The 17,231-nt window shown below is 51.5% G+C and overlaps 7 protein-coding genes across 10 annotated transcripts in view; 4 read left to right on the forward strand and 3 right to left on the reverse strand.

The window, feature by feature from the left end:
• Positions 1-2,473: 2,473 nt before the first annotated feature.
• On the reverse strand, positions 2,474-3,882 carry H257_07910 (hypothetical protein). The gene is made up of 3 exons (XM_009833603.1): positions 3,416-3,882; positions 3,260-3,340; positions 2,474-3,180 (listed from the first exon to the last, which is right to left on the reverse strand). The coding sequence occupies exons 1-3, from the start codon at positions 3,826-3,828 to the stop codon at positions 2,517-2,519; spliced, it is 1,158 nt and encodes a 385-aa protein (XP_009831905.1). The 5' UTR covers positions 3,829-3,882; the 3' UTR covers positions 2,474-2,516.
• A 471-nt stretch (positions 3,883-4,353) lies between these two features.
• On the forward strand, positions 4,354-5,766 carry H257_07911. 2 transcript variants are annotated; one of them, XM_009833605.1, is made up of 6 exons: positions 4,354-4,451; positions 4,516-4,683; positions 4,728-4,775; positions 4,818-4,919; positions 4,976-5,224; positions 5,280-5,766. In XM_009833605.1, the coding sequence occupies exons 1-6, from the start codon at positions 4,407-4,409 to the stop codon at positions 5,634-5,636; spliced, it is 969 nt and encodes a 322-aa protein (XP_009831907.1). In that variant the 5' UTR covers positions 4,354-4,406; the 3' UTR covers positions 5,637-5,766. The 2 variants fall into 2 exon arrangements, with proteins under 2 accessions (XP_009831907.1, XP_009831906.1); XM_009833604.1 differs by having other exon boundaries at positions 4,516-4,775.
• Positions 5,767-6,139: 373 nt separating this feature from the next.
• On the reverse strand, positions 6,140-7,060 carry H257_07912 (hypothetical protein). The gene has a single exon (XM_009833606.1). The coding sequence runs from the start codon at positions 6,921-6,923 to the stop codon at positions 6,237-6,239; it is 687 nt and encodes a 228-aa protein (XP_009831908.1). The 5' UTR covers positions 6,924-7,060; the 3' UTR covers positions 6,140-6,236.
• A 484-nt stretch (positions 7,061-7,544) lies between these two features.
• H257_07913 (hypothetical protein) lies at positions 7,545-8,334 on the forward strand. Its single transcript, XM_009833607.1, has 2 exons — positions 7,545-7,650; positions 7,708-8,334. Exons 1-2 carry the CDS (start codon positions 7,573-7,575, stop codon positions 8,227-8,229), a joined length of 600 nt encoding a protein of 199 aa, XP_009831909.1. The 5' UTR covers positions 7,545-7,572; the 3' UTR covers positions 8,230-8,334.
• Positions 8,335-10,199: 1,865 nt separating this feature from the next.
• Positions 10,200-13,778, forward strand: H257_07914 (hypothetical protein). Its single transcript, XM_009833608.1, has 9 exons — positions 10,200-10,818; positions 10,870-11,044; positions 11,091-11,239; positions 11,304-11,593; positions 11,668-12,254; positions 12,388-12,687; positions 12,759-13,002; positions 13,064-13,257; positions 13,321-13,778. The coding sequence occupies exons 1-9, from the start codon at positions 10,220-10,222 to the stop codon at positions 13,648-13,650; spliced, it is 2,868 nt and encodes a 955-aa protein (XP_009831910.1). The 5' UTR covers positions 10,200-10,219; the 3' UTR covers positions 13,651-13,778.
• A 273-nt stretch (positions 13,779-14,051) lies between these two features.
• H257_07915 (hypothetical protein) lies at positions 14,052-14,357 on the forward strand (the record flags this gene model as incomplete). The annotated part of the gene is made up of 1 exon (XM_009833609.1): positions 14,052-14,357. The coding sequence occupies one exon, from the start codon at positions 14,052-14,054 to the stop codon at positions 14,355-14,357; it is 306 nt and encodes a 101-aa protein (XP_009831911.1).
• Positions 14,358-14,580: 223 nt separating this feature from the next.
• Positions 14,581-17,231, reverse strand: part of H257_07916 (hypothetical protein) — a 5,193-nt gene continuing 2,542 nt past the window's right edge. The window contains exons 7-10 of one of the 3 annotated variants that reach the window (XM_009833611.1): positions 15,309-16,925; positions 14,841-15,272; positions 14,727-14,788; positions 14,655-14,682 (exon numbers count right to left, since the gene is read on the reverse strand). In XM_009833611.1, the coding sequence (XP_009831913.1) occupies positions 14,655-14,682; positions 14,727-14,788; positions 14,841-15,272; positions 15,309-16,925 (2,139 nt within the window). Of the gene's footprint in view, positions 14,683-14,726; positions 14,789-14,840; positions 16,926-17,231 lie in introns of all 3 variants that reach the window. The other 2 variants (XM_009833612.1, XM_009833610.1) reach the window with 2 other exon arrangements.

A 17,231-nucleotide genomic window follows, 5' to 3' on the forward strand; every position in this document is an offset into this window, starting at 1 on the left:
GTACTACGAGAAGGATATATCCTTTTCTGCTCAAGACGCGCGGCCCCATCCTCCACCTCGTGTTTGCTGGCGACGCCTGTCAAGGGCCGTGCAACGAGAACCAACAGGTGCCTCTGGACTTGGTCTCCTTCTTGCGAACGTGCTTACGGTGCCCATAGTATGATGACATTATTAACAATAAGGACAACTAACGTTACCACCACCGCTTTAGCGGTATGGTGCAAGTCATCTAAAGATTACAAAAAAATGCCTTCTCTTTCGACAGCTATTCCAACTTTGTATTGATATTTTTTAGGAAAATAAGCCCTAATAACGATAGACCTGGACAAGCCCAACAGAAGCTACAGTTCATATTTTCGATGGGTGAAAAATTGATCGAGTAACGTAACTACATAGTCAATTTATGGACATGCGCCAATTTATGGACAGGGTGCACGAGCCAATCAAAATCAAGTTCAACTTACTCGAATACTGAAATACTTTTGTAACCCAATATCGCACACAGAATAAATTCAAAGAGAATCAATTATCCGAACAGTAGCGAAGGCGCGAGCACCATCGTGCGAAAATCTGAAGCTCATTAAACAGAAAAAGCAAGGTGAAATAGGCAATTTTGTATGCTGCGCAAGGTGAACCACCTTGCGAATTCCATAAATAATTTTGAAATTGTATGATTTTAAAACAGTATAAATTGTACCACTAGTATTTCTTTTTTTGTATAGTTTCAATTAAATATATCTTCAAGTTTGTATTCTTGATTTTTATTTTTCATGTGTCTGTCTGTTTTTGGAATTCGCATGGCGACCCCTACGGCGTGATCGAATACTCCGGAGTACGAGCATTGGCCCTGGTCCAATATGTGACGGAGGTACCGCAGCAGCTTGGCGCGCACACGTTCCGATTCCAAGGTCGGACCAAATGCTTGGTTGATCATCGCATCGACTTGGTGGAGGGCGGGACAGCCCAGGATCGACGGGTTGAGTAGCCGCATACACCGCTCCATGCCTCATCACGCCTTGTTGCGATACATTCTACTCCTGTGATGGCTGTTGATGCAAGGAGCATTTAGATAATTGTGTAGGCTGTGTATGAGAGCAAGATCATGTGATGTGGTATTCAGGACTCGGTCAATTCTACCAGGTCTCAATTTACCACTTGGGATGACCAATGAAATTGGTCATCCCTCATTCCACCATCCAGCCCGTGTCGGTACCGTACATCTCCCTGCCGGTGTGATCACGTGGTTGCGCGGGCGGGGGCGCAAGACGTCTTGGTGGCACCCATCGCAAGTTGAAGTGGCGGCTTTAGCACTTTGCGATGGGTGCTACCAAGACCTCTTCCTCCACCGCGTTGGCCCACCAGAGCCACCACGACATTGCAATCCACTCAATATAGATGTAGTGATGGTGAGGATCCTGAGACGCAGTACCATTTCTGAGCCTACTTGGTGGTCAGGATGTCTCATTCCGGACGACGTGGTCGAAATGGTGGAATTGTAATTGACTGTAGAGTTGACTTGTCGTTTAAATTCTATATCCTTTGATTTATTATATATACTGTGGAATCTTATATTTGTCTCCATTGGAAAACTTCGAATCGAACGAACTTTTAGTATAGTCAAATTAAGTATAATGTACCCTGTCCATAAATTGGCGTATCATCCAATGAACATTCAATACTTCAAAGCCACCTAACTGCTGTAATACCTCCTTAAACTTGATGGAACAAGTTCCATTCGATCACAACCTAAGCTTTATGGGGATATAAAATGATCAAAAAATAGATAAAATTTGCAACATTTGCAACATATTTTCGAGCTATCTTCGACAAAAAAGGTGTCCATAAATTGCCTCGTTACGTTAACGTTAATAGAATTTACAGTACCAGGTAAACCAACCGGCCTATTTGTATGGAAATATATGGAGCCAGGCACACTTAGGCCGAAAAGAAGCTGTGAATACCGTTACGTATTGTGGCCCAGGCCAAAAACTTGTTTTCTCGATTTCCAGTAACGTTATCACGATATATTTTCGAAATTGGAGTGGGGTGCTCAATTGACATGTGAATGAGCAGAATAACCAAATCGACACACAATCCATCGACTAATCAAAACCCAGAACACTAATCAAGTAGCCAACCAAATCCCCCTCTCATCGAGCGTAATTCAACATCGAATTAGTGTGTGACTGAAATTAGTACGATATCACTCGATTTTTACATATTAATAAAAAAGCCAGCTCAAAGAATTGATAGATTTGGCGAATCAGCAAAAAAGTCCAAATTTTGGGTCAAAAGACAATGGTATTCATTCGATGCACAGGCAATCGACTAGCCAGTGAAATTGCTTCAATCCTAAATTCCAACCAATGGTAGTCGGCCAAGGCTTTGGCCCATTTGTCCCAGTTGAACTAGTTATATTCAATTTTCGTATGGTATACATTGTATGGTATAAAATTGTGCTTCGAGTCATGAGTGAATAGGACAATACTATATTCTTATTATTAATACTGTACACGTTAGCGTTTACTAATCCAGACCATGAAGGCCACGACCAACGCCAAGTACGTGACCGAGTACGGGACGGTCCAGAGCACCACTGGCAGCGCACACGACGACGTGACCACAAGGGCCAGAGCCATCAGAAACGGCCGCTTCGACTTGGGCAGCGGCACCTCAGGCTTGTCGAACGAGCGGCCGTCGGGCGCCTGGTAAAACGCCGAGAGCATCTCTTCTTTGACGGCAAATCGGTCTTGAAGCCACGCGCTGGGCGAGTCGGCCGCCATGACATCATCTAGCGTGAACTTGCGCACGTAAAAGTGCACGGACTTGGGGAATAGCCCCTGGAGGAGGCGCAGCGGCGACGGACGGACACCGCGCCGGAGCTCTGGGAACGCCATCGTCATGTCGAGGATGTAATCGGGGCGAAACTTGTCGACGCACAAGTCGAAGCCCTTGAGCCGCGGCTCCAGCACAAAATCGCACCGGGGCTTGCCGTTGGCCGCTTTGAAGTCATGGCTTGCCTGCAGCGTCTTGTCGTACAGCGCCGTGCCTTCGGGGAACATGGCCATCCATGTGCCGTAGCTCCGCGAGTGATACGACTCGATGAGCGCACCTAGTTTGGCTTGATCTTCGACCCAATTGCGCTCGACAAACGGAAACCCAAACAGTTGCAGGACACCGCTACGTTGTACGAAGCAACATGAAAGTCGGAATTAGGAACACAAGGCGGAATATGAGGGGAGAAGGGGGAGGGGTGTACCCAAAGATGGGAATCTGGCGCAACCCGGCTTTGAGCATGGTCATGATGCGGTCGTGCGCGTGGATTTTCGTCGCAAAGTTCCTACGTACATCCCACACGGCGTTGAGACGATGAGGGTGGATGGACGTCCTCGGATGCATTGCATGTTGTTCGTACCAGTGCAACAACCAGTCGATTTCAGTGCGATGGTTGGAAATGAGGAACACACGGTCCAAGTCGTTGAAGTGAAACGTTTCGCCGTCTTCGCCCGTGATCACGACCTCCATGCCGCTCAAGTACTCGAACACGCCAGACGAGTACGCGCAAAAGTGACCCAAGAGCACGCGGTAGATGTACTCTGCGAGCTTTGGACACACGAACGCCACCACCACGGCCGTCGGCACAATCACAAGGTACCCCATCGCCAACGTGGCCGAGAACAACGACAGGATGAACACGATGCCCTTGACCTTGTCACTGGTCGTAGCGACGTTCTCGTATTCTGCGCGAGGGTGCACGGCCTTCTCCACTGCTTGATCAGGCGCCTTCACATCGCTAGGACTAGCGTCGGCGGGCTCGTGCTTGCACATGTGCACGTGAATCCGAGAATGCGTCACAAGACGGTCGCTAATTTTGAAGCGCCACCTACACCATCCATAAATAGTGTATGTGATTGTGCCGGACTGACTGCATATTCGCATGCAGGGTGACTTAAATAGTGTATGTAATTAACACTATTTCGTGTTGTCGACGTAACTTCAACAGGGCGACGAATTGAGCCAATCAGATTACGTTGACCAGTCATCGTAAAAACCGCACGGGATCAGTCTTAAAAGCACCGATTGGTGAAAATATGGGAGTGGACACCGTCAATACTGCATGTTGATTGGCTAATAAATCGATCCCAACGTTTTCGACGAAAACGAACGGAAAATTTGGTATTGAATTCCCTGAGTGTATGCTAAGAGTTCAGTGTCTAATACTTAATTCAAGTTTATTCCCAAGGATTAAAAGAATAACACCCATTGGCTTTTAAAAATATCGACCAGCATCTGGGAACATACCATGATTTGATTGGCCAAAATTTCGACCGATCTTGACCCTGGCGTACAGTATCCGTGCGGCATCACACAGCACGAGGCCATTCCACTATCGGAGCATCATCGCCATGAACAGAAGCGTCCGAGCAGACAACGTCGAGTTCACCGTCAAGGTAATGCTGCAATCTGTCAAGCCTTTCCTTGTGTATAGATGGCCCTGATGTACGTTCATCGTAGGCGTCTGAAGATCTCATCTTGACGGGCAGCGAACGTTCCATCATTCGAGTGCCCGCCAACAACATGTACTCGTGCTTGATGCAAAAGACCCAGCGCTTTTCGTCGCTCTTCCGGCATTACAGCAAGCACCATGGCTTGCCGCGCGAATGTCTAGACTTCTTCTTCATGGTTGGCGGATCTCATACCCTCGTACACTAACGAACCTACCACAGAGCCTCTTGGACCCCGAAGAATGCCCCGAATCTGTCCATTTGCAAAAGGTACAACGAGTTTGGGCCCTCGTTGCATTCACCACCGAGTAGAACGACATCATTCAGGTGCGGCACCGGCGGGACACGCCCATCTTGATGGCGCCAAAGCTATCCGACGACGACTTCTTCCACTCCATGAAGCGGATGCTCCAGGTACGAGCATGGCGTTGTCTCTGTCCTGTCGCGGCGCTAACGCTGGCTTGCGTTAGAGCGGCCTGAATTGCGACGTGGTGCTCAAAGTAGGGCCAAACGAAGATGAACTGCGAGCGCACAAGTGCGTTTTGACTACGCGGTGCGAAGTGTTTCGGTGCATGTTTCCGGCCGAAGCCAAAGCTGGCATGAAGGAGAGCGAAGACGGTACCGTACTCATCCGGGACCACTCCCCCGACATGGTTGCCAAGCTGCTCGAGTTCATCTACACCAACCGCGTGCACGACTTGGCCAAACTCACGACCGCCGTACGTTACGGAACACCTGGCACAGTGTCGCATATAACGTCGTTCGTTCCCTTAGCAATTGATTGACCTGCTGTCGCTGGGTGACCAGTATCTCATGCGGCCACTGCGCGACTTGTGCGAAATCCAAGCCAAGGAACTCGTCAACAACGAATCATGCGTCAAGCTGCTGAACGCCGCGGAAAAGTTCAACGCTGGCTTCCTCAAAGAGACTTGTGTGAACCACATTGTGGACAATATGGCCCAGCTCATTGACGAAGACGGGTTCCGCCTCGAGATTGAGCAGTGTCCGTCGCTCGCCCTTGTCCTTCTGCGCGCTCAACACATGCAAGCCAGTCCGTCCGCCCTCGAGCCGTCTGCAAAACGGCGCCGCCTAACCATGCCAACCACCGACGACTACGACGAGTATGAATAGTAGCTGACGCGCCGCTGTAGAACCGTCCTTGTATACCACCTCCTTTACAGTTGTAGTTGTAGTACTGTAGCCTAGCCCAAAAATATGTATTTAAACCCTGCCGAGTAAATGATGTGCTTGCTTCTGTCTACTACTACGTAGTAATAGTACTTGATTTGGTAACGTATTCACTAAGGAATCGACTTACGAGTAGTTGAGCCATCCAATCCTTGAAACAAATATCTTCATTTGTCATGTATATATTATATATATATAAATATATATATATTGTATGTACGAGCCTTGGAAGGAGTTGTCACTATTCACTCGCTCATAAAGTCTACAGTAGCCCCGCCCCTGTACAATGTGGGCACTTCGGAGTTTGTATATTGCAGGGAGTAGTTGGCTATCACAAATCCCTCACAATAATAAATCCTTAGTTTGCATCGTTCGTGTACTTCCAACGCTTCAGTATATCCCAATTAAGACCGGTAAAGTTGGAATGGGGACTAACAAGTTATTAATACTACTCGAGATGCAATTAATAATTAGCGGGAAACACAAGCTCGATGACTACAGGGGGATACTAGACTAGTACAGTGGGTGGAGGGAGGTCGTTCGTTAATCGTCGAGAAAGAACTCGAGGATGGCGAGGTCGTTGCCTCGAGGAGTGACGTTCCCCGTCGCAAGCTGCTGCGGCCCCACGCTCCAATCGAATAGGTGGCCCGAGGGGGAGTAGGGGGTTGGGAAGGCAAATGCTCTGGGGGGGAGACCAGGTATGCTGGTGGCGATGCCGTCTTTGGTGCGCCAGACGTTGACCCGAGGCAGGGTCACCGCCGACGAGTCGTGGTAGTATTGGTGATGGCTGTGGTGGTCCCACATGTGGCTTGGATCACACGACAAGAGCTCTTCGAACTTGGGCACCCGCTGTTTGAACGACTTGGCTTTGTCCTGGCGGGGATCGACCATGGCTTTCTGCTTGGCCTCGAGCCGCCGGTTCATGCGCATGGCGCTCTGCTTGCGGTCGCTGCGCTTCTTGATTTCGTTCTGCTTCTTGCGGTGCAGTTCGCACAGCATGAGCAACTTGCCGTTCTTTTTCGTCGTGCGCTCGTTGGTACACGTGCCCGTCTTGTACTGGCACTTGAGCTCTGGAGATACGTGGCACGACGGCACCGCGTCCGAGCCATGCAACATGCGTGAAAAGCCGCGTTGGCTCGCCGCCCCGCTCGAGTCGGAACTAGCCGTGGAGGTTTGTCCTGGCGACAACGGGGCGTGGTACATGGAATCGTTGGAGAGCATCGCAAGCATGGGGATGATGATGATAATGTGGTGGGGGTGGTGTGGGGTAGTGTACTATACTCGGGAGATAGTGGGGGCGATGCCTTGCTATGTTGGGCGCAGGATTGAATTTGAGCAACACTGGTGCACGCCGATCGCGTTGAGAGTTTTCCAAAGTGAAACGACCAAAGAACTCTCCAAGCATGTGGTCTTGTTCTACATCGCACTAGCTAAAGTTGCCAAAGTGGAGCTGCAGAGAATCGTTGTGTTCTGTTCGAAAGATCTTTCCGGATCGAAACGTCGTCGCCGTTCTCTGTCAGAAATCGAATGGGGCCAGTGAACCTCTCTCGTGGTGCCAGCTTTCGAGTAGGTGCAAAGTCGAACGCAAGGTCATGACTAACGGGGGTGTCTTTACACGGCAAAGCTGGGCCGTCCGTTCGTTGCTGGACAAGAACATACATAGCTCACGGCGCCGCCATCGCTGACCACACATTCCTCTGCCCACGGGCCACACACAGCCCCCCCTATCCACGGATACGCATCCTTTGAAATACTGACACGCCACGTCATGTCTACTATCGAAAAATGGCCAGCACTGTGGCAGGTCAAATGCGACCAATTAATCGTGACGTGACCTAAATTTAGATCGCGTGGGATTCAATTCTAGTACTGTAGCACCATGTCTCGGCTCGATCCTGCAGCAGCAGCAATTGCATACTATCAGTCCCGTTGTGCACGGAATCCTTCCGACGAAGATGCACGTGCTGACTTCATGTATCCTGCTATCCTAAATGCATAAACGTCCTTGTTCTAGGCGCTGCACCACCTGTCCGTGCTGTATAAGGCATCGGGGGACATGGAGGGGTACCATCGCCATGCCCGCATGGCCCTCCTGACAAACAAAGCGACCCATGAACACGCCAACGAGCTGGGGCTGTCGCTCTTGGCCCAAGGCAAGCTAGACCAAGCCTTCGACCAATTCCGCGCGGCCATCGCGGCCGCCCCCACCTATGGCCCCAGCCATTTGAACATGAGCGTGGTGCAAGCCAAGCGGGGCAACCTGCGCGAAAGTTTGGCCCACTGCGAAGACGCGCTCAAGTTCATGCCGGGTGACGCGTCGGTGCTCCGGAACTTGGGCAAACTGCACGAGGCCATGGGGCGCACGCAAGCGTCGCTGGCGTACAACAAACGCGCGGCGGTGGCCGCCCCACGAGACGCGGACCTCGCGCGGAAGATCGCCTTGCAGAGTGTGGCTAGTGGGGACATCCCCCGCGCCCACGACGCTTACGCAGCCCATCGGCGGATTCTGGGGAAAAAGGTGGACGTGAAAATATAAAGGCAAAGGATTGGACTAGTTCGTAGTGTGTATTTATTATCCAGTAGGAGGAGGATTGGTGGCCCCATTTCGATCGGTGGTGATGGATGCAAATGATATGCATACAGTACGGACATACTAGTACACTGCACATCATTCCATCAAACCGTGGAATCGAAGCTTGCTAGGTTCAAATCGAAGGGAACCTTCTCAGCGCCTTGTGGAATCAACAAGCAGCAGTGCTAAATGCGGGAATAGTTAGAAAATGGAAGGTTGGCCGGGTGAGCTCATTTGCGAACGATGTCGTCGTAGGTAGTTGGTCTAGCTGGTACTTTAGTGCTATTGACTCGATTTGGATGGCCCAGAGCCCACTCTGCGTTGTCGTAGTCAAGTCGACGCGGTCTCATCCATCGCCCAAGGTGTCAACGTGGGATCTCAGGTTGGACAATCCAAGCGAAAGCTACTTCGGAATGATTACCGTACGTCGGTTGTGGGTATGGATTGATAAAGGCAGTACTAGTATGTACCAGAAAGGTCAGCACTTTGATATTGAACGTATCGACTACAATGCGTAGTACTGTAGTACTAGTTGTTAGTACATGTAGTTGAACGCACAGAAGCGAATTGAAAAGAATGTTTGGTACACGAACGCACGAAATACAAGTAGCAACCTGTGAGGACGCTTGAAAGGAATGACCTATGGATATCTATCTATCAACCGCATTGGTACTTTACAGTGCTGTGTGGTTTGATGTGCATTTCTAAGCCGAGACCATGTCGCAGCTTCGTTTCAAGTGGAAGCAAATTGATAGGCATTCTGGCTCCAACGCCAACATATCAGCACGTTATACTGTACTGTACATTGAGTAAATTGCACTGCAAAGGTAGTTTCAAACTCTGATTCCACGTTGAAGTGCCTTTTGGATACGGTTACATACCGCTACATTCGACCAAATGCGCGTTCATTCGAGGTACTTACTGTAGTAAATACATACACTATACTACCGGTATCAACCACTTGGAATTCGCAAGGTTAATTTAGCCAAATTGTTTCACGCGAGCAAGCCACTGCATCTGACAGCCACATTGCATATACACCACGGTATCAATATGTAATGGGAGTCATTACCACGTAGAAATACACTGTGTTTCCTCTGAGATTTCCTGACTACGAGTTTATCCTCCGGAAATCGAATCGTCGGCAGTGAATCCGGATAGTACCTCGCTTGAATTAATTTCTCGACCTACGCATACTATTTATTGTGCTTTTCATGTAGTTTGCCCGTTGTTTAACTGCGTTAAACAACCAGACGTTTAAAATAATATAAGCCCGATTGAAGATAAAACAACGCTAAACATAAGTTCTGCATTTCAGCAGAATAAAACAACCCTTACTTTATTTCAGCTGCTAACTAATCGAGTTGCAGCACCAGGCCAACTTACGCCGTACAACAACCAGTTCATCACGATGCATACCGTATTAGGCTGTGAAATGGGAGTACTATACATCGTGTTGTCGTAGTGCGCCCTTGCCTTCCACGTACAGTGCTCTGGTTAGACCAGATCAAGAATTGTAGGTATGGCATAGCTTTGAATCATTGGACAGAGCGACGACTACATGTACTGTAGCCTAACTATATCCCTAATGTTATATACATTACTCGGAGTAGGTAATGTTAGTACTGTAGTGATCACGGATGGGAGGTCATGTATGTGGCCATAGCTCCTTCAGTTTCATTGCGTCAAGCACCTTGACATGTTGACGTAAAGCAAGTTGTTTGCCAGAATGAAAACGGCAAACAACTTGTTTTACGAAAGTTCCAGTAAAACCACCTTCAACCAACCAATCATCGCATTAGATGAAGTAACTTTAAGCAACGCACCCAACCGTTATTCAAGTTACTTTAGACATTATTTAAGCCTGAGAAATTTTTAAACAATGAATTTAACCCTGGAATTGCCAAAAAAGGTGCAAAGCACAATATATATACTTCGCGACCTTTCGATTTTCATGAGCAACGCACGAGCGACGTCCAAGGCGGCGACCGCGGGCTCGTCGACGAAAAAGATCGCCGCGAGTCCTTCTCGCTCCCGTGTGTCCAAGAACAATGACCCAACTAGCTCGTCGCACTCACGACTAGTCGGCGCCTCCAGCAAAATCGCGGGCAGCAGCATGCACGCGGGGGGCGGCGGCGGCAACCAGGCGACGCAGGTGTATCTAGATGGGATGAATGTGACGCCGCAGTCGCTGCTGTTCACTCGAACCAAGGGTTCCGACAAGTCGGCGGCAGCTGCTTCCGGGCGGGAGCGAGCCAAGGCGGCCAAGAAAACGCCCGACAACACGTCGGGGGTGTCCATGATGGCGTCATCCACTAGCTCGGTGTTTTCAGAGAGTGAAGGCGGGTCGTCGGCGGGCGGAGATTCGGGCAAGTCTCTGGACGCCATTCTATCGGGGGTGCCATCGATGAAAGTTCTCGCGGGGCCTGTGGCATCGGCCAAGAAAACAGAGGCGTCGGACGATGGTGACGGCGACGGGCTGGTGGGCATCGACGACTCTGGCCACTTGGACGCAACGACCTCCACTGCAGGACTACGACCCAAAAGCGAATTGTGAGTGGAATATGGCTGGGATATGGTGCAGTCTAGTCTGAGGGCTTGTAGGGATGGCCGACCAGGCATCACGGGGCGAGGAGAGACCAAAGCAGTTCAAGGCCCCGTGACCATTCGATTCACAGAGACACCGACGATGATGCTGTTTGAGTGGCATAGTATTTGCGTCGGCCAAGACACCCCCGACCATGGCATCGTTGTGGCCAAGAACCGAAAGTACTTGGAGGTACGCAAGTCTCCAATAGTACAACTGTGACTTGATGGAGCGCAAGATGTGCGGCAGCAAGCGGGGCAGCGACAGTTACGTCGAGAATCGCACGCAAACTTTGCAGTTGGCACAAAAGACCAAGGAGGTCATGACAGCTCCCCCGGCGACCCGCGATGCCGCGAGCAGTGCCACGAACTGGGATATTTTCGACTCGTAAGGAACCAATATGTGATGTGTTTATTCGAGCTCGGACATTATGACATCATGCTTGTGGCAGCACTCAAGCGGACATTGACATGTCTGGCAACGACCACGACGACGCCGCCCTCGACACCACGCCCAACAAATCCAAAGCCGCGGTCGACGCTGAAAACGTGGACGTGCAACTGACCAAACAAGTGGACGAAATCGTGAGCGCATCTCTGGCGTCCCCCGGCTGTCTGCTGCTCACGGACGGGGCGGAGCTTCTGGGGGACCTCAAGGCGCGGCAACGCGCGTTGCAGCCGTCTTCCCGGCACAAGCCCACCGCCACTTCGTCGTCACATCATCATGTTGGAGCAAGTGGGGGTGCGTATATATATTCCAGTTGTTGGGGGAAGGAACCGATGATGATTTCACGCAAACACCTGGTGGCGGATTAGACTCGAAAGCGGTGCGTGGGACGTCGAGGACGGTGACCAATTCACGGGCGATCGCAGGTGCCAGCACCAGCAGCACCACGACGATCGGAGGGGGAGGAAGCTCGGCCAACGTCAACGGCAGCGCAGCCAACAACAACCAGCCGTCCTCGTCGCAGAGCGACGTGACCAGCGGCGACATCATCAGCGGCAGCCACGCCGACATCTCGCGGTCCAGCGCCAACTCGGACGGGTCCAACTCGGCCGACGGCAAAGGGGCCAACAACGCGTACGCCGCCGCCAACACGAACGTCGATCTAGCCGACATCATCGCCGAGCAGAAGACGCAGGAGGTTCTGGCGTCCACGGGTCTGCTCAAGACACTTCAAGTGCTGGAGCGCGCCGTGCAGCAGAACTTTTATCACGACCGACACCTGCTGTACCGCAACTTTCCGCGGCTGTCGTCGGGGGCTTCTCAACCGACGCGGCTGGGGGCAGGGGGAAACAGCTTGTCGTCATCGATGGTCAATGTGTTTGACAAGTCGAACGAGTTGGAGAAGCTATGGGGGTTCTCGTGCGCGCTTACGGCGGGGCGGACCGTGTCTTGTGTGGTGCGTAAACAAATACAAACGAACTGACTGACTGGGGGGGGGAGAGTGTCCTGCCATGGATGGGGCTTTCAGTTATTTGGATGTACAATGACTCGAGATATATAATATATATATATATATATACTTTGGTTAGGCGTGGAACCCAGTGAACGACGATTTGTTGGCCGTGTCGTATGGCCAATTTGACGCTGACGCAGCAGAGTCGGACGGGCTCGTGCTGTTTTGGTCGCTCAAAAACCCAGAGTACCCCGAGCGCGTGTATAAACTCGGGTGCGGCGTCACGTCGATCGATTTCAGCCGGCTGCATCCGAATTTGCTCGCCGTGGGCTTTCACAACGGCATCGTGGCATTGTTCGACACGCGAAAGGACGACGCGGCGCCGATCCTGTCGAGTGACAGCCACAGCGGGTCGCACTTGGACGTTGTGTGGCAGGTACGTACCGTGTCCATGACGTGTTTGCATTCTGACAACCCAAACACACTATATATCGTGGATATGGACAGGTCAAGTGGGTGCACAAAGGAAGCGAGCGCGGCGAAAGCATCGTGAGCGTGTCGTCGGACGGCCGCGTGACTGAGTGGAGCATGAAGAAAGGACTGAGTTTCTCCGACTTGATGACCCTCAAGAGGGTGCCCAACCCGCTCATGGGGTCCGAAGCGCGCATCGACGGCGTGATTGCGCGACAAGCCAGTGGCAACTGCATCGAGTTTGCCCAGAATGACAGCTCCGTGTACTTTGTCGGCACAGGTACTACTAATACTCATATATATATATATATGGGTGAGATGGTGACGTGGCACGCTCTCAGAGGACGGCAACATCCACAAATGTTCGTGCTCGTACAACGAACAGTACTTGGAGACATATTACGGCCACACGGCGGCGGTGTATGCGATCCACATGTCGCCGTTCTGGAACCAGCTGCTGTTGAGTTGCTCTGCAGACTGGACCGTCAAGCTGTGGCATGAGGCCGACCAGCACGAAGTGCTCAACTTTCGATCCGTAAGTCGAGACGTCGCCCTTCGTTTTGATTCACAATCCACCCCCCAACAATCTACTTGACAGGTGGACCTGTGCCACGGTGTGTACGGTGTCGCATGGTGCCCCAACGACGCGACCATATTTGGCAGCGTGACCGAAGACGGGCGCATTGAGATTTGGGATTTGGAACAGTCTGTACTTGACCCAATCGTGACCCATTTCCCCAAGGAAGACGTCCACTGCACGTGCATCTCGTTCGCGCCGTCGTCGCCCGTGCTGGTGGTCGGCGACTCGACGGGGGAGGTGGGGGTGTATCGGGTGCCGACGCTGGCGGAAGGCCGATGTGTCGGCCAGAGCATCGAGGACCAGATCGAACGGCTCAAACGCGCCGTGCGGCCCCATCAAGGCGAATAACTGTGACAGTAACCACGTCGCATTATAATAACAACTGAGACATGGGGGCGTGGTACGATCGGTTGGGCAACGGACTTTTGATGCATATTGTTCTCTAGGCAGGACAATTTTGTATAATATTTCTCCGGGTTAGAATCCACGATCTGTAAGCGGGGCCACTGAAGTGCTAGCTAGCTAGTTTGTGGTGTGATCAGCCTCCTTTCACGATAAGCATTCTAACGTTAGTCGAAACATTCTCATGTACAGCTTGAGATCGGGTTTATAGCGGAAATAAATATTAGGGGCTTCTGATATTGTCGAGCACCCCCGGGGCTTGGGACGGGGGGGCAACCGACGTTGTACCGTTGGCCAAAGACTTTATAAATCGTGGGAGCATTTCGAACTCACCGACGACGACGAGCATGCACGTGGGGGGGGCAATTGCGCGAGTTTTGCTCAAGGACCCCGAAAATATCCCGTTGGTGGCCATGGTGACGCTGGGGCTCGCGATGGGATCTGCCACGTGTGTGCGCTACTTGGTGGCGTCGCCGGACGTCCGCATCAGCAAGCGGAGCCGCGAGAACTGCTTGTATTACCTGACGGACAAGGAAAAGGAGGCCGCCGAGAAGTTTCAAAAGTATCGCCACGCGTTGGCAAATCTGTCTGCCAACCCAATCAACCGAGACCCGAGCTTTCAGGCCCATCACGCCCGCGGCAGTGGCGCATAACTAGAGTAGGCGGCTACTTAACTCTAGAATAACTCTGGCACGAGGGACGTAATCTCGCCGCCTAGGGGTTGCATATATCTTATACATGTATATTGGTTGGTGAGGACAGGATTACTGCTCACTTCACGCATCATTGCTCTTTGCCTTATGTAATACTTTTAAGTATACGTGTAGCTTTGGCCGAGATTTGTCACATGTCGACGATAATGGATAGTTTGGTGTACACACAGTAAGTAGGGTGCATTGTTATTCAATAACGACCTCTGAGAGCAGCAACTTGGGCATGTTTGATTGCCTCTAAAACGAATCGGCACTGCCATCCCCACTACGAATGATCTTACATATCCAAATTTCCTCATCCACACATACCTGTCGTCGCCCCCCACTCCCCCCACAGACAGCACCGACTCGCCCGATTCCGACGCCCGTTCCTGCTACATCTCCCCTATTATTCCTTTTCACATCTATCCATTCGTTCTGTACCTCGTCAAGTGCCGCTGCTGCTGCTGCGTCCTCGCGCTCCTTGATCGCTTTCATCTCTTCCTCGTCCTTCTTCAATTGTTCCCTCGCTTTGGCTTCCTGCTCCAGTCGAAGCTTCTCTGCGCGTCGCACCACCGCCCGTTGCCGATACTCGTCGATGATACTCGAGTCGTTGGCCGGCGTTGGCTTGGCAGCTGCAGCTGCTTCTTCGTCTGCTTTTAGCTTAGCAGCAGCTGCTGCTTCTTCGTCTACTTTCATCTTGGCGGCGGCTGCTGCTTCGTCCTCTGCTTTGAGCTTGGCAGCTGCTTCTGCTGCTGCTTCCTCTGCTTTGAGCTTGGCAGCAGCTGCTGCTTCTTCGTCTGCTTTCATCTTGGCGGCGGCTGCTGCTGCTTCGTCTGCCTTGAGCTTGGCAGCAACTGCTGCTTCTTCGTCTGCCTTGAGCTTGGCAGCTGCTGCTGCTTCTTCGTCTGCTTTCATCTTGGCAGCTGCTGCTGCAGCTTCTTCTGCTTTGAGCTTGGCGGCGGTTGCTTCGTCCTCTGCCTTGAGCTTGGCAGCTGCAGCTGCTTCGTCGTTTTCGCGTTGTTTGACTTGTTTAGCTTGGATTTCAGCGTTCAATTGGTGCTGCTTCTCACGAGCGTCGGCAACTGCTGCTGCTTCGATCGCTGTTCGCTCGTCGTCGATTCGTTGTTGTCGGGCCACTTGCTTGGCGTCGTCTGGTGCATTTCGGGTGTCTTGGCTCTCTGTCGCCTCGTCTGCTCGTGCTGCCACGTCACGGCGTTCTTGTTCGTGTGTTTCCCAAACCACTTTACTCGATTGGTCGTTTTCCAGTTGTCCCTGCCAAGCGGTCCCTTCCACAGCAGCGTCCATTGCCCGTTGCTTCTCGTCCATTCGTTTCGATTCGTCCCCGTCTACGTCGTAGCCCCTCGCGCCTCCGTCCCCTCGATGATCATCATTTCCATCTCGCGCTTGAACTTGATCCTCCTCCAAGGCGGCGTGCCTCAACTGCGTCGTGTCCTCCTCTGGTTTATCGTCCTCTGCCTGCTCACTTTCCTTCGGTTCATCCGTCTGCTCTAGATGGCTACTAGTAGCCAACTGGTCCGTGGCATCCTCCAGCTGCTGCCACGTCACCTCCGCCGTCACTCGCGCCGCCATCGCCCGTCGGGCCATCTCGTCCTGGATGTTGGTGTCTTTCGCCTCTAAGTGAATGCGTTCCTCCAGCATATCGAGTTTTGCATGTTTATGCGCTTTCAATTGTTGGTCCAGGGGGGTATCCTGAGATGCTTTCAACGCCGCCGCCGCGGCGTCTTGTTGGTGCTGTCGAAGTGGCTCCAGCTCACGCTGTGCCGCCGCCGCCGCCACTGTTTCGTCCGGCTCGGCTGCTACATCCCGGGCATGGTCGTCTTCCCGCTCCTGTTGGTGTTCGTGTTGCTGCTTATATAGGTCCTGTTCATGCATTGGCGGCATATCGCGTGGATTAACATGGCTCGTTCCCAAGCTAGTTGCTTTTTTCACAAATCCTCGACCAGCCTCGCCACCTCTCGACAACATCACTCGTTGGCCACCACGTTCTACCCGCGCCGCATCGCATCTCTCCTCGGGGTCGTCTCCATTCCCTTGACGAGGTTGTTTAAACCTTTCCGCCATCCTCCACGAAGAAGCAGACTCCGCCGCCACTCGCCGCGCTGGCCCAGCCTGCATATACCCATGCGATACAGACGGGGCGTACTGGAGCGTGTGCAGCATCGCACGCAAGCTCTCGATTTCGTGACGCAGGGACGCCACGTGGACGTGATCGTCTTCGCTTTGCGTTTGATATCGATGGCACTGCGCTTCAACTTCGTGGCACCGCGCCTGCATCTCTGTCAGTTGCGTCCGCAGGGTCTCTTCAGCGGACTGGGCGGCGCGGCGCTCGGCCGCCACGGCGTCGTACGCAGCAACTTTGACAGCCACGATCGCATCCGCATGAGCAACTTTCAACCGACCGAGGTCGGCATTGGCTGCATTCAACTGCGTGATGACGTCGTGCATCGCCGCCGCCTTCTCTTGGATCTGGGCTTCATGGACCACCCGCGTCGCCTTGGCTTCTCGCTAATGATCATTCAATTTAGTATACTAGTACGTCCAACGAACGATACTACGATAGTTGTATATTATTCGCTGTATCATAGGGATACATAAATATACTTATAGAATCAAAAATATATGATATACATATATTTATTTTCCACATTATATACATATATATTACAGATATGATACAAATATATTACAGATATGATATATATATATTACAGATATGATATAAATATATTACAGATATGATATATATATATTACAGATATGATATAAATATATTACAGATATGATATATATATATTACAGATATGATATAAA

The sequence above is a fragment of the Aphanomyces astaci genome (assembly GCF_000520075.1).
Source record: "Aphanomyces astaci strain APO3 unplaced genomic scaffold supercont1.17, whole genome shotgun sequence".
Taxonomy (NCBI): Eukaryota; Oomycota; class Saprolegniomycetes; order Saprolegniales; family Verrucalvaceae; genus Aphanomyces; species Aphanomyces astaci.

Excerpts from the sequence above, each read along its gene's own strand:
- H257_07911 (XM_009833605.1), top strand. The coding sequence starts at position 4,407 with ATGAACAGAAGCGTCCGAGCAGACAACGTCGAGTTCACCGTCAAG. Across the intron at positions 4,684-4,727 it reads GTCTAGACTTCTTCTTCATG|AGCCTCTTGGACCCCGAAGA; the intron begins GTTGGCGGATCT and ends AACCTACCACAG. Across the intron at positions 4,920-4,975 it reads CCATGAAGCGGATGCTCCAG|AGCGGCCTGAATTGCGACGT; the intron begins GTACGAGCATGG and ends GGCTTGCGTTAG.
- H257_07914 (XM_009833608.1), top strand. The coding sequence starts at position 10,220 with ATGAGCAACGCACGAGCGACGTCCAAGGCGGCGACCGCGGGCTCGTCG. Across the intron at positions 10,819-10,869 it reads CTACGACCCAAAAGCGAATT|GGATGGCCGACCAGGCATCA; the intron begins GTGAGTGGAATA and ends GAGGGCTTGTAG. Across the intron at positions 13,003-13,063 it reads CGTGTACTTTGTCGGCACAG|AGGACGGCAACATCCACAAA; the intron begins GTACTACTAATA and ends GCACGCTCTCAG.
- H257_07912 (XM_009833606.1), bottom strand. The coding sequence starts at position 6,923 with ATGCTTGCGATGCTCTCCAACGATTCCATGTACCACGCCCCGTTGTCG.
- H257_07910 (XM_009833603.1), bottom strand. The coding sequence starts at position 3,828 with ATGTGCAAGCACGAGCCCGCCGACGCTAGTCCTAGCGATGTGAAGGCG. Across the intron at positions 3,341-3,415 it reads ATCGACTGGTTGTTGCACTG|GAACTTTGCGACGAAAATCC; the intron begins GTACGAACAACA and ends GGATGTACGTAG. Across the intron at positions 3,181-3,259 it reads CGCCAGATTCCCATCTTTGG|CGGTGTCCTGCAACTGTTTG; the intron begins GTACACCCCTCC and ends CGTACAACGTAG.
- H257_07913 (XM_009833607.1), top strand. The coding sequence starts at position 7,573 with ATGTCTCGGCTCGATCCTGCAGCAGCAGCAATTGCATACTATCAGTCC. Across the intron at positions 7,651-7,707 it reads GGAATCCTTCCGACGAAGAT|GCGCTGCACCACCTGTCCGT; the intron begins GCACGTGCTGAC and ends TCCTTGTTCTAG.